This window comes from Crocuta crocuta, unplaced genomic scaffold (assembly GCF_008692635.1).
Source record: "Crocuta crocuta isolate KB4526 unplaced genomic scaffold, BGI_CrCroc_1.0 scaffold190, whole genome shotgun sequence".
Lineage (NCBI taxonomy): Eukaryota > Metazoa > Chordata > Mammalia > Carnivora > Hyaenidae > Crocuta > Crocuta crocuta.
This window is the reverse complement of record NW_027527955.1, coordinates 8,234,287-8,248,576: the sequence shown is the minus strand read 5'-3', so window position 1 is coordinate 8,248,576 and position 14,290 is coordinate 8,234,287. Positions and strand designations below refer to the sequence as shown.

Below are 14,290 nucleotides of genomic sequence, written 5' to 3'. Positions count from 1 at the left end.
CAGTCTGTGACTCCCTCTCTCTCTGACCCTCCCCTGCTCACGCTGTCTCTCTCTCTCTCTTAGAAATAAATAAAACATTAAAAAAAAAAAAAAGAAGTCAATGGCACAGGAAAAAAAAGTCCTATGGCTCTAAATATGTTAGGATTTAGTTCAAATAAGGCGCCCAGCCTGGGGTGCCTGGGTGGCTCAGTTGGTTAAGCATCCGGCTCCTGATTTCAGTTCAGGTCATGATCTCACAGATCATGGGTTCGAGCCCAGCGTGGGGCTGTGCCTACAACTAGGAGCTTGCTTGGGATTCTCTCCCTGCCCCTTCCCCGCTCGTGTTTTCTTTCTCTCTTTCTCAAAATACATAAATAAACTTAAAAAAAAATACAGGGCCCAGCCTCGCTAGTCTCCTGTGGGATAAGCTTGTTGCTCTGTGTCTGCTGAGATGTTAAGAGCTCTCTCCGCAAGACAAATAAGCCTCACCGGACAGGAGATGAGAGGGGTTTGGATCCTGACACGGGAGTAGCTGCGGTAACCGAGCTGAGGGGAAAGCAAGCATGTGTGGGGAGGGTTGATTTCAAAAGCGGGTTCTCAGACGAGTTTTTCTTTTCCCATCACGAGGTTTGTGCTAAGATCAAGAGTAGGAAGGGGATTAATTAAATGTTGTCGTCAGCCCAAACAGGTGTACGGCAGAGGCATGGACAATGCTGCTGTGGCCACGTCTCAGAGATGGGGGTGACGGTCTGACAACTCGCACTACCAAGTGCGATTCCAGAAGGTCCAAGCAGTGGGGGGCCTGGGAGGAGGCCACAGAAGTTAACCTGGAGGGCCCGTGTTTACAGTCTGGGTGGACTGGCTCTAACACTGACATGTCTGAGGCCTACTCTGGAGACGACTGGTGGCCTCAGAGTGCCTCACAGCCCCTTGGACCATGGAGGGCAGTGACCCTGAATGCACTCCGGGAAGCTGGGTATGGGAGGGAGGAGCTTTGGTAGGGTTAGTAGGCTCCCACAAGGGGCTGCCTAATTTCTGGTCTTGTGCTTGCCTTATTCAGTAGACTGGCCGTCTATTTCTTTTTCTTAAAAAAATTTTTTTATAGTTTATTTCCTTTTGAGAGAGAGAAACAGAGTGTGAACAGGGGAGGGGCAGAGAGAGAGGGAGACACAGAATCTGAAGCAGGCTCCAGGCTCTGAGCTGTCAGCACAGAGCCTGACACGGGGCTTGAACTCACAGACCATGAGATCATGACTTGAGCCAAAGTTGGACGCTCAACCAACTGAATCACACAGATTTCCCCTCCCCCCCCATGTTTTTTTTATTTTTAAGCAAATTCTCACCCAATGTGGGCCTTGAACTCACAACCATGAGATCAGGAGTTGCATGCTATACTGATAGCCATCCAGGCACCCCAGCCTTCCTTTTCTCGCAGAGCCTCCCTCACCTATGTTTTTCCTCCGAAGACTCTGCTTGTCCTAAAGCTGGTTTCTAAGGGCTTTGCAGAAGCCTAGGGGAGGCTAGAGAGAAGGCTCCAGGGGCTAGGAAAAGGTGAGTGAGGGCCTCTTTTCCCCCATCCTTACTTGCCCACAGAATGGTTTACAGGAGGATGCACCTGTGTGGATGGCATGGTTGAGCCCTCATGGACTGTAGATACAAGACCCTATAGGGGCACCTGGGTGGCTCCATCGGTTAAGTGTCCAACTTCGGCTCAGGTCATGATCTCATGGTTCGTGGGTTTGAGCCCCGCTTGGGGTTCTCTGCTGACAGCTCAGAGCCTGGAGTCTGTTTCAGATTCTGTGTCTCCCTCTCTCTCTGCCCTTCCCTCACTCATGCTCCGTCTCTCTGTCTCGAAAAATAAAAACTATTAAAAAAAAACAACAAAAACCAACAAGACTCTATAAGCCCCTGATGGAACTGAGGCCATGATGTTCTCTCAACAGAGAACCCCTCTAAATATTTTCAGAAGGAATCACAGGCCCTGTAAACACACCTCCAGAGCATGGGGCTAATCCCACCTGCAAAGCACCTTTTTTTAATTGGCTCAGTTGACCCCCACAGCAGGTAGGTATTATCATCCCTTAAGGGGATAGCACTATCATTCAGATAAGGAAGCTACCTGGAGAGATAAGGGACAGAGCTTGAATTTGAATTCGGATCTTTTAACTTCCCCTCGGAGTTCTAACTGATGGGTGCTGGGTTGGTGAGGAAGGGTAATAAGTATTAGACTCCTAATTAAGGAAGCCACTTAGATTACTGGTTAAGAGCAAAGATTCTGGACTGCCTCAGTTAGTATCCCATCTCTCACACTTGCTAGCTAGGTGACCTTGTCCTGGTGACTCAACCTCCCTGTGCCGCCATTTCCTNCCCCCAAACTAGGGTTTTGGAAATGAGTTTATACAGTACTGTGCTTAGAACAATACCTGGCATAGTTTTTCCTCGAATGCTGACCATGCTGCTTGTTAATAAACCTAACATTAGCAGAATGGCTTTGATTGAGACTTTGGCTCTCAAATTTGTGTTTAATTGGCTTCACGGTCTTTCTGGGTTAGGGTCCTTGGTTCCTCAATGGAATGTTAAAAATCTAACCTCACCTTTGGAAAAACATAACTGGTCGTTTAGGTCCGTGTATTCATTTGCTATGGCTTCCATAAGAAAACGCCACAGACTGGGGCAGGGACTTATACAGCAGAAACCAATTTCCTCACAGTTCTGGAGGCAGCAAGTCCAAGATCAAGGCTGATCTTAATCAGCAGGCTTGTTTTTTTTTTTTTTTTTTTTTCCGGAGGCCTCCGTCCTTGGCTAGCAGGTGGCCTCCTCTCTCTATGTCCTCAAATCATCTTTCCCCCGCATGTGTGCAGATTCCTCTGGTGTCTCTCCTGTGTCCAAATTTCTACTTACAAGAAAACCAGTCAAACAACCTCATTTAATTACCTCTTTACAGGCTCTGTCTCCAAATGCAGTCACATTCTAAGGTTCTGGGGGCTTTGCATATGGATTTGGAGTGGGGGTACACAATTCGGCCTGTAACAGGTTCATGAAGCAAAAAAAAAAAAAACCACAAACCAGATGTATTGACATCAAAGAATGTGACAGGTGTCATTTTTTTTTAAGTTTATTTATTTATTTTTTGAGAGAAAGCGAGAATGGGTGGGGGGGAGAGTCCAAAGCAGGCTCCACACTGGCAGCACATAGGCCAACACGGGGCTCGAACTCATGAACTGTGAGATCATGACCTGAGCCAAGATCAGGAGTCTGATGCTTAACCGACTGAGCCACCCAGGCGCTCCTATTTTATTTTATATTTTTAAAAAATTACTTTTAAGCACTCTCTACACGTAACGTGAGGTTTGAACTCACAACCCCAAGATCACGAGTTGCATTCTGAACCCACTGAGCCAGTCAGGCACCCCTACCCATTATTAGGATTTTAATAATTTCTCCATCATAACCCATTTAAAGATAATTTTTCCATTATGACCACTTTAAGAATTTATTAGCAAAGGTAGCTAAGAAGACCCTTACTAATAATAAACGTCCACATCTTTAAATGTTTTGAGATAACATTTACATTACAAATTCTCACCCTGACTGTGATTTTTATCAACTTTTTTTTTTTTTAAATTTCAGGTCCACCTGACTTCTAATTTAAGAGGTTTCCATGGTGCTCATCAACTTTTGTTTATTAGTGACTACATTTGCTGTATGTTTTAATTGGGCTGTAAAAGTAAGGTGGTGATTTGTGATCTTTTAATAGAATCCTGGTACGTACATATAGGAATGTGCATGCACACACACTAGCACGCGTGCATGCGTACGCGCACACACACACTAACATGTGGTTTTACAGCACAACTGCCAAGAATAACTAATCTAGGAATAACTGCAGAATCTGATAATACAGGTGGTGTCTCTTTTTAGAAATAATTTGTCTACATGAGCAGACGTGAATCCTTTTTAATTTCAAAAGTGAATATTAAAATTAAGCTACTGACTCCTTCCAAAATAAGATTTAAATAGTCTTAAAAAAATCAAACTAAAAAAAAAAAAAGATCCCGGACTTAGAAGCCTTATATTCCAAATCCATTTAAGTAGATTATTTATTGTTACTGTTGTTCTGTAGGTCTTTTCTTCTTTTGAGTGGGTTAATTTTGTAGGATTTTTTTGCTTGTTTTCTCTTCATGAATAAGTCACTTGTCTTCAGTTTCTATGTTTCTTAGATGCAACATCTACCTCTTACAAAATATGTTGAGGTGTCTGAGTGGGTTTAGTTTTTAAGAATTTTAGAATTTTATCCCAAAGAACCACTGAAAAAAAGAAAAAGGAAAAACAAAGACTATATTGTATCAATTCTCTGTTGAGATTATTTTAGAGAAATTTTCTCTATTGTTAAAGTTGGGCTGCCTTTTGTGGTAACATTATCTGTTATCTGAAATTGAAGCTGCCAGTAACATCATCAGCTAAACTCCCAAAATGAGTCAGCTAACTTTATTTTTAACTGTTTTTTAATTGTCTGCTGAGACTATCAAAAATAATAGGATTTTTAAAGCCTTTAGAGCAAAATTTTGGTATATTAGACCAACTAAAAAGGTGGATCAAAGGTTCAGAATCCTCAAGTCATTTTTATATATTGTTTTCCTTTTCAATTCAGCTGGAGGGCATGGATAGGTAGTAAAAATCCCTGATTTGAGACTTTTCCTAAATTCTTGCTATGGTATTCCATGGGGATTCCACACATTATTTCTGAATTCTCAAAGAATGGGTTGGATTTGGGCAAGCAAGCTTCACAACACTCAAAGATGAAGGAGCCACCATAGGCTTGAGAACAAATGCGAGTGATTTAGTAATTGTATGATTACCTACGTTAAAGTAATTCTCAATGTAAGAGAAACCTGCCCACGAGGCTGTACCACTGTCAGAGAACAAACACTTCATCCGTGTTTCAAAGCACTTTTAAGACATTATTTTAATCCTTACCTCACTGAGGTATGTAGGTGGCAAGTCACACCAAGATAACAATTCAAAATGCAGAATAAATTGAACGTTGCATAGGGAATAAAAGAGCCTAGGTGATCATGCCTTGTTGGTTTTCTGCTTTTCTTGGAAGGCCCATTGGTGCTTTCACTTTATCATATTTTGCACGTGGGCCAACAAGCATCACAGCGCGCTCGATAAAACGCTACCAAATCTGTAACAGAGCCACACGTCTCCGCAGTTTCCTACTCGCTCAAGCCCTGGGGGGAGGTGGGGGGGGGGGACACAACCCTAGGGACGCAGCAGGGTGTGCTTTTATATTCAAGTGGAGGCTTTGGGATCCTTTCTCCATCCTGCTTCTGCAGGGCTTATCAGGGCTCTGATAAGGCTGTGTCTATAATGAAAAGTGAAAAATCGAATCAAAGATCAAATATACGGCTATTAAAGAAAAGAGATAATATATGTGGATGATTGATTTTCCTTCATTGTCCTACAAAAACTGGCCTTAATCTTCAACATTTGCTGGCTCTCACAGCAAGTGGATGCGTTGGCTAAGGTTTCATGGGTCATTAAAACTAGGATATCTCTTGCAGATTCTAAAGCACTGAGGAGTGATTTGCCTTTGATGATTCACTGGCAATTGAAACGGTTCCTGGCTGAAGGGAAGGTAGCCACAGAGAAGTTCTTCTGAGCAATACTGACAGGTAGTCTGTGGGTTGTAGAGGGTGCCTTTATTTCCCTGTGATGTGAGGCCACAGCAAGAGAACACGCCCTAAACCCTTAGCTGAAGGGTTTATTCACGCTTATGAGGACTGGAGGCGTTGGGATATGACCCCATACCATTGCCACAGAAGGGAGCTTTGAAAAAATTTCTGCTTTTTTATGCTCACGTGATGGCGGACGAGGCCCTTTCCAATTCATTTTGAGGTTGACTTCAAAATAGAAAGGAACACGGGATTTTATTTGTTCAGCTTGTAATTTTGTTTAGTGTCCCTGGAAAGTAGACCTTCAGGCTTTGACCAATCCGCAGCAGGTTCAGCCACAGAGCTGGATTTTAAATAACATAGGAGGAAGGCCTCCCCCTGAGCGGGAAAGTAAGCGTTCAGGTGTCCTCATCTAAATCCCAGCTTCTGCAGCTCCGATGAAACGAGGCTTCTAGGTACAAATCCAATGCAAATGACCTTCTTCGGTAGGGGTAGAGCTCAATCTAGTGGTTCAATTTGGTTCGATGTGCTTTTATTCAGGATAAGAAGAGCTTTGGAAAGAGTTCCAGATAAGCCAACCGTTCCGGAAGGGCTGGTTGCTCTTATTGTATATGGTCTGTTCAAATAAGCAAGTGCTAATGGCTTGGAATCCCCCATATCATTTGCGTTATACAAATGCAAACATCAGCATTATTATTGTTATTTATTTTCTATCTCTCGGCTTCTTCATTAACATAAACTAAACTGGTTTCAGGCAGAGCTGATTGCAGATACCCCACCTCACCACCACCACCACCAAAATAAAGTCCCAAAGTCAATTTTCTGTTTAAAAAAAAAAANCAAGAATCATTGAGTTAATCTCTGGTTAATTTCTAGTTCTCTTTAAAAAAAAAAAAAATCCCAACATTTTATGGAGGCAGAAAGTTAGCGTTAAGCAGGAGATGAGCTCTGGGTTTTGAGAATGGTCTACCTATAATTAGATAAACCTGTAAGGTGAGATCATAAATAAGTTTTTTAGGTCTTTGTACCTCAGTTTCAATTTCTGTAAAATACGAATCATAATATCTCCTACCTTACTGGGTGGTTTTGGAGACTCATTCAGATGATAGCTGTTGAAAAAAAATAGTCGTTTTTATTAACCCTGGGGTGCAAAGAAAATAACTTTAATGTATATATTCTGATTCTGGGTCAAAAGCGATCTGTGGTTTGTATCTGTAAATATCTTGAAATAAAAAATATATACTATACTTATATTTGTTTCAGATGATATGTAAATCTGAAAAACAGTAGGAAAAGATCTCACCAAGCCTAGCCTTGGATAGTGGGAAGGAGTTTTCCCGGTTGGATTCTTCCAGAGTGCAGGCATGCAATATAGCTGTCGAATGTTCTGTTTTTAGTTTGTTGTTCAAACACAAAATTATTTAAAGCACACATGGCATCATATGAGACAAATCAATTTTTCCTCCAGCATGATATCAGTGATCAACTAATTAGGAATTCCATTTTTAAATGTTAAACCTTAGAATATAGGATATTTCAATGTGTTTTGAAGGCTGTATTTACCACCAAATAGAAACCTGATATCCCAGAGAAATACTCACTATTCATCCATGTTTACTCTCTGGCACAGCAGACATTGCGTATGGGTGGGCCCTGTGACTCAGCCGAATCTGAAATTCGATAAAACTCTTACCTCCTGTTTTTACACCTTACTGACACAGTCAGTGACTATCCGTATCATTAAAAACACATGTCCTCTGCACAGTCATTACCTCTTGTTATTGATTTTTATCAACGAACGACAAGCAACGCGGTTAGTTACCACAAAACGCTAACAGTTTCTTGTTCATTCTTTTATTACCGTCAAGGACTCTCAGGCGTATCTTTACAATCACGTTTGACTCCCTTTCCTTACTAATGTTATGGAAATAGGGCGATTTGATTTGGAAAAAAAAAAAACAACCTAATTATTGTAAAACAGCAATTAATTCTCACTGCTTGAACATTCAGACATATTAGTTTTCCAAGTAAATAAGTAAAATGCCTCGTTAAACTTCTTTTCTGCCAAAAATGTACTACCATCTGTGTTCTACATGGCAGCGTTTTCGTATTTAATACATATGTCCCCCTTTTTTGGAAGCATGTGAAGAGCTTTAATATGACACGAAACAGAAATAAAATAGTGAAAACACATTGTGCTTAAGCATGGATGCAAAATTCAGATTTGTGACAGTCAAAGAATTTGGGATTTCATGTGCCATCCCTGAATTTTATGGCAATTCTATGAGTCTTTAGTGTTAGTAAAATTTTTAATTGTAACATTGACAGAGCCTGGAGTTTGGGAGAATTATTTTATTGTCTTAAAGGTAAAGATCTAGTGTTGATTTAAAATAGGTTGAACTTCAGGGGCAGCTGCTTCATTGGTAAAGCATGGGATTCGATTTCTGAGTGGTGAGTTCAAGCCCAACATTGGGCATGGAGCTTACTTTATGGAAAAAAAAGGTTGAATTTTAAATTAATTAATTAACTAATTAATTAGTTAAAGTAAGTTAAACTTCATCAAATAGTCTGAAAATCTCCAGTTAGAAAACGTACTATTGTGAAATCCAATTTGGGCCTCAATGCTATGAGGTCTGAATTCTGGTCCCAGTAACTGTACAGATCAATAATGATCACCTGTAAATTCATCACCCAGATACAACCACTGCTAACATCTCTTCCAACCTTTTAAATATTGTATCCCCAGTATCAACATAGTCACAATGTCATTACAAATACACTGTGTACTTCATTTTATTTTTTAAATGTTTATTTACTTATTTTGAGAGAGAGAGAGAGTGCGCATGGGTACGCAATCCGGGGGTGGGAGGTCGGGGTGGAGAGAGAATTCCAATCAGGCTCCATGCCTTTAGCACAGAGCCCTACTCTGGGCTTGACCTCATGAACTTTGAGATCATGACCTGAGCCAAAATCAAGAGTTGGACGTTTAACTGACTGAGCCTCTCAGGCACCTCTTCTCTTCTCTTCTCTTCTCTTCTCTTCTCTTCTCTTCTCTTCTCTTCTCTTCTCTTCTCTCTCTTCCTTTCCTTTCCTTTCCTTTCCTTTCCTTTCCTTTCCTTTCCTTTCCTTTCCTTTCCTTTCCTTTCCAATGTTTATTTATTTTTGAGAGAGAGAGAGAGAGAGAGTGAGAACAGGAGAGGGGCAGAGAGAGAAGGAGACAGGATCCTAGTGCAGTGCAGAGCCTGATGTGGGGCTGGAACTCACCAACCAAAAGATCACGAACTGAGCCGTTGTCGTCGTCGTTGGACTCTCAACTGACCAAGCCACCCACACACCCCTCTATTCTCAATGACTACATGAGATTTTACCTTACAGATATGCCATTTTTATTTAATCATTCTCTGTTGCTGGTCACTTAAATTATCTACAAATCTATTTTAGTATTCCTATAGAGACCCACAAGTAGTCTTGCCATAACACTTAAAAGTGAGGGAACAGAGTTTATTGAAAGTAACAAACATTGACTCTCTGTAATTGAAAATTTTGATGATCTGGTGCATGATTTGCCCAATGCCTCTCCCCAGTTACAGGTTAGGAAGCACTGTCGTTATTTGTGGTAGGCAGATAACCTGATGCAGCTTGTGGTTTTTGTCCACGAGAAGCAAGATCATCTAAACTCCAAGGCTTGGTGGCTGGAGCTCATATTCCCAATGCCTGTGGATAGCACATTTTATTTAGATCTTCTATCTCATCTTATTTTTCTTCAAAATTGATGATAATATTTCAATTTTTTCTTGTCTTAGCATTCCTAGTATCTACCAAATACTTTGTATGTGTGTAATTCCCCCAAATAAGTATTGTTAGTATGCATTGGTTATTTAAGAGTATCATAGTCCTAACTCTGACATCAAAATCATATAAAGGAAAATAAAATAAACTGTGAACTTGAGGAATTTGCAATCAAAACGATGTACTCTAAGAGGCACAGTACCCAGAATCTACATGGTAGGCTCTCTATAAATATTTGTTGAAATGGTAACAAAATCCAAAGGCAATTACCCCTCGGGAAAAAGGAATGGCTCTTCCTACTATTGCTGTAGCTACCGCTTCGTGTGTCAGATTTCAGGACATTGGTTTAAGAACCTGAAGCTGTGTTTTTTCAGATTATTTTCTACGAGTAAAGTGAAGAAAGGCTGTTATAGGTTGACAGCAGTACCTCTTAATAATTTAGACAAAATATTGGAAATGGGAAGTTGTTGGGGAATGGGAATGTGAAGTATGAAGCTAAGTATCATGACTGAAAAATAAACATCCAGACTTTTCATTTACTCGTTAAATTGGGCTTAAATGACCTATTTTGACATGTAAGAATTTAAACCAGAGATCAGAGTGTTGGTGGTGAGGGGTCAGTGCAGAAGTTTCTGCCAGGGAATTGATGGAAAGCAACAATCCCTCAGTCTTCCCGTCAAGGATGATGCAATAATTACCCCGAAAACAAGGCAGAGAAATGAACACATTGGTTTGTGAGATGGGCTTTGTGATGATGCATTTCCTTTTTCATTTTAATTGTTCTTAACCTGACATGAAACCTTTTTCTTCCCAGCTGGGCCATGTGTACCAACTAGTAAGTGATAATCATTAGAAACAGCCTCCAAAGCAAACAGCTACCAGAAAAAATGTTGAAGAAAAGAAATGAACTTCTTTCTCTTAAGCAGAGCTAGTGCCAACCTAAATACTTTGGCATCCTTCGAAGAGAGAGAAAACGTGTACATTTTTGGCTAAAAAAGCCCAAACCGCTTCTGTAATCTTCTTCCTTTCATTATCTCACTGTCATGATCGTCTTTTTGTGTCTGCTTTTCCAATCTTTTAAATCAAAACTTCACTTAGTTCAGTGCAGTTCATTTAACTAAACTTACTAAAATCCGTTGAGTGGACTGGAAGGAAATACACCGCAGACTTTTATAGTGGTTGCTACTATATTGCAACTGCAGGGATTTCTAATTTTCTGTGTATCCAGAAGGTTATTGATGGGAAAGCCGGAAATTGGAGTTCAGCTCTGGCAGCACCACTCAGATCTGTGTGACCTTGGGCAAATCAGCCTCTGCTGGGGTTGGGAGCTGGGCTCAGTTTCCTGTGGAGAAAGTAAAGGAGGCCACCAGGGTGATCCTCGTGTACTTTCAATTTTAACATTCTGTGGCTCTAGCTGAAAAGAAAGTTTAGCTCGGTACAAGCCCTCATGGAGGGCAATTTGACAGTGTGTCTCAAAATTACAAATGCATTTAACTGCTGACCCAGTGATCTCTTTTCTGGAAATTCCTCCTGTGTATATACTTGCACAGATGCAAAATGAGTTAGGTAAGGTTATTCATTACTGAATACCTTGTACTAGCTAACGATTGGAAACAAGCCAAATGTTCACCCGCACCCTAAGGTTCAGTAAATTGACACATACAATGGTACCGTAGGCAGCTAGAAACACCTTTTATTATACCTTCAGTTTTTTGGAACTAAGTGTCTGGGACATTGGTGCTGTAAATATTCTGTGCCTGCTTCAAGTCACATTTTTTTATTTTTTAAAATATTTATTTATTTATTTTGAAAGCAAGAAAGCAGGGGAGGGCAAAGAAAGAGAGAGAGGAGAGAGAATCCCAAGCAGGCTCCAGACCAGTCAGCACAGAGCTGAGATCATGACCTGAGCTGAAATCAAGAGTGCGATGCTCAACGGATTGAGCCACACAGGTGCCCCTCAAATTATTTTTTTACAAAAGACCAAAAAATAAAAAATAAATAAAAGCAAACAGTAACATCCAAACAATTAGGCAGGATAGTCTAGATTTCAAGGACCTGAGGAAAGTCTGTAAGAAAACTCCCTTAACTAAATACTCTCCTCTGATTGAAGCCACGAAAAACTGGAATTGAAAGGCCAGGCCAAATTTGCAGCTGGTCTCTTTGCCAAGAATGATGCATTAGGGCACCGCCTATTCGTAGGGTGCGGCCATCCGAATGGGGGCTGCCTCTGCAGAACTTACTTGGAAAGGTTGAGGGTATCATCAGTTCTGCATTACCGCCTTCCTTCGAGCTCATCGTCTGGGTTACTGAGGTCCCCTAGCGGCTGGCAGAGGCAGCCCGAACTGTCTAAATTTGAAGGCAAATGAAGAGACCGCAGAGGAGGAGGGTGGGAACCAACTTTACCCTTAATCCATCAGGCTCACGACCTTCCTCTACCCCGCCCTCCTCCCCCATCATCAGTAGGGAAGATGTGATAAGTGGATTATGAAGAAACAGGGGCCTGAACTAGGGAGATGCTAGTGAGAATGTAAAGGAAGAAATAAATCTCTAAGTTCTTTCAAACTTTTGTAAGTGAGGCCTCATTTTCTTTCGATGCCACTTTTCAATTGAAGAGTTACCTGTAAGAGAAAGGGGATTTTAAAAGTAATTGGGAGCTGTCATTTTGGACAAGATATTTAAAACCCTACTGTCATTCTTCCATCCTAAGTGATCCCATCCCTTTGAAAGGAAATGCCTTCCTTGCTCCACCTAAAAAAGCAAAACAAAGCAAAAAGCTGTTTCTCGAAAACTGTTTCTTTTGCTCCCTGAGACACAGGAGCCATTGTCTTTCTACCGTTGGTCCCAATGATCTCGACAGGACGTCCAGGACCTGGGGCCCGGATGGGGAGAAGGGGGCTGGGGGGNATTCAAAGGAACCTGGGGGTGGGGCAGGGCTGAGCCCCAAGGCTTTGGTCTTACCCAGCTGGCGCTCTTACCTGAAATCTCACTATTTCCATCCTGAATAGCAAAGAAATGACAAGCAAGCCGGTGGACTTAGTTAGGGGTAAGTAATAAAGGGACTAGGTTCTCTCCAAATGCTCTTCTCTGACCCCTTCCCCGCCGCCCCTGGACCATTTGAGTCTGAAGTTCCCGCGCAGGGGAAGATGTTCCCACAGAGGGCATTGAAGTCTAGGATTCTTTTGGGTCTGTGCACGCGTGTGAAATAGGACTGCCTTCGGCCCGGCTGAGTCCCTTTCCCTCATTTCTAGCCTTTTAGGTCAAGGCTAGAAAGGGGAGTCAACCGAGCTGGGCGGCCGCTGGACTGGCCGCCTGGCCGCCGGCTGGACCGAACCGCAGAGGCTCCGCTCGACGGGANCCGGGTGCGGGAGAGGCCTGCGCAGCCCGCGCGGGGGCTGGAGGACTTGACAGATCGCAGGGAAATAAAACACAAGAACAGCAACAAAACCCACCGACTTCCCCACGCTGCTCTGCGAAAAATCGTGGGTGGAGTCGAGAAGGGGGCGATAGAGTAGAATTCCGCAAGGCCGCCTCCGCCCGCCCACCCGGTGCCCGCNGAGCGTCCCCCGGGGCCCCGCCCCGCCCCACTTTGGGCCCCGAGCGGAGGTCGAGGCGGAGAAGCGACCGACTTGTTCCACTTGAGCTTCCCGAGTACTCGGCTTTGCTCCTCAGTAGTAAACAAAGTGTCGCCGCCGCCTCCACGCCGGTTTGCCTCCTAGCAATCAAAACACTGAGAGGGCGAGAGACTCACAGAAATACTTGAGAATTACCAGAAAATAATAACAGAGATCCAAAAAAAAAAAGAGAGAGAGGGAGAGACAGAGAGAGAGAGAAAGAGAGAGAGAGAGANCGCCCGCGGCGTCGGTCCGTCCTTCGGTCCGCAGGCCCTGTCAGCAGGAGTGCGGCGCCGACTGCTGCTCGACCTGGCGACTCTGGCCTGCCATCCTGACCGTGCAGCGAATCTGGAAGAGCCTAGATGTTGATGGACCCGCGAAGTTAAGTTCTTGGGCTCGCNGCCCCCGCCGCTGCCCCCAGCCGCCGCCGGGCCCCTCGCGGGGCAGCCGCGAAAGAGCAGCTCGTCCCGCCGCAACGCGTGGGGCAACCTGTCCTACGCCGACCTCATCACCAAGGCCATCGAGAGCTCAGCCGAGAAGCGGCTCACGCTGTCGCAGATCTACGAGTGGATGGTCAAGAGCGTGCCCTATTTCAAGGATAAGGGTGACAGCAACAGCTCGGCGGGCTGGAAGGTGAGTGGCCTCGGGACGCACGGCCGGACCTGCGGGGGGGGGGGGGGCGCGGGACCCCTGCCTCCACCTGAGGTCGTGGTGGGGCAGACGAGAGGGCGGCTGTGTAAGTTTGCTTGGCCTGAGAGTGCAGGGCACGCGGGCAGCGCGTGCAGGGAGAGCTCGAGAAGTGGCAGATGTGAGTGGTGGGCTTGCCTAGGACCTGTCGGGGGACAGGAATAAGTGTGTGTGCGCGCGCGCTCAAGTGAGAGTAAGAGCGGGACGCGGAAAAGGGGCTCATTTGGGAATTAGGGATTGAAAAAAGTAACGACAAGAAGTGGACATACGAGCGAGCAGAAGAAGTTAGCCGCCAGTGAAAGGAAGGGGTTTACTGGGAGCTGCTCCCCTACGGCCGGCGAGGACTCCTGTCACCAGTTCTTTAACTCCGGGACCTTTCGGGGGTGAGGGCGGCTTCTCTCCGTCGCCGCGACGCGCGTCCCCCCCCAGCGTAGGGCTGCGCCGAATAGCCGTTTCCGCCGCGCTGGGCGGAGGAGGGCGCCGCGAGGCTCATCGGGGCCCGGCCGGAGGATCGAGTTGTAGGTGGAAGGGACTGGCAGGTCGCGA

The 14,290-nt window shown here is 44.0% G+C and overlaps 1 protein-coding gene across 1 annotated transcript in view; it reads left to right on the top strand.

The window, feature by feature from the left end:
• Positions 1-689: 689 nt before the first annotated feature.
• FOXO1 (forkhead box O1) overlaps positions 690-14,290 on the top strand; it is a 109,101-nt gene continuing 95,500 nt past the window's right edge. The window contains exons 1-4 of the mRNA XM_077752640.1: positions 690-955; positions 11,557-11,641; positions 12,703-13,149; positions 13,445-13,690. Coding sequence (XP_077608766.1) covers positions 690-955; positions 11,557-11,641; positions 12,703-13,149; positions 13,445-13,690 — 1,044 coding nt within the window. The remainder of the gene's footprint in view (positions 956-11,556; positions 11,642-12,702; positions 13,150-13,444; positions 13,691-14,290) is intronic.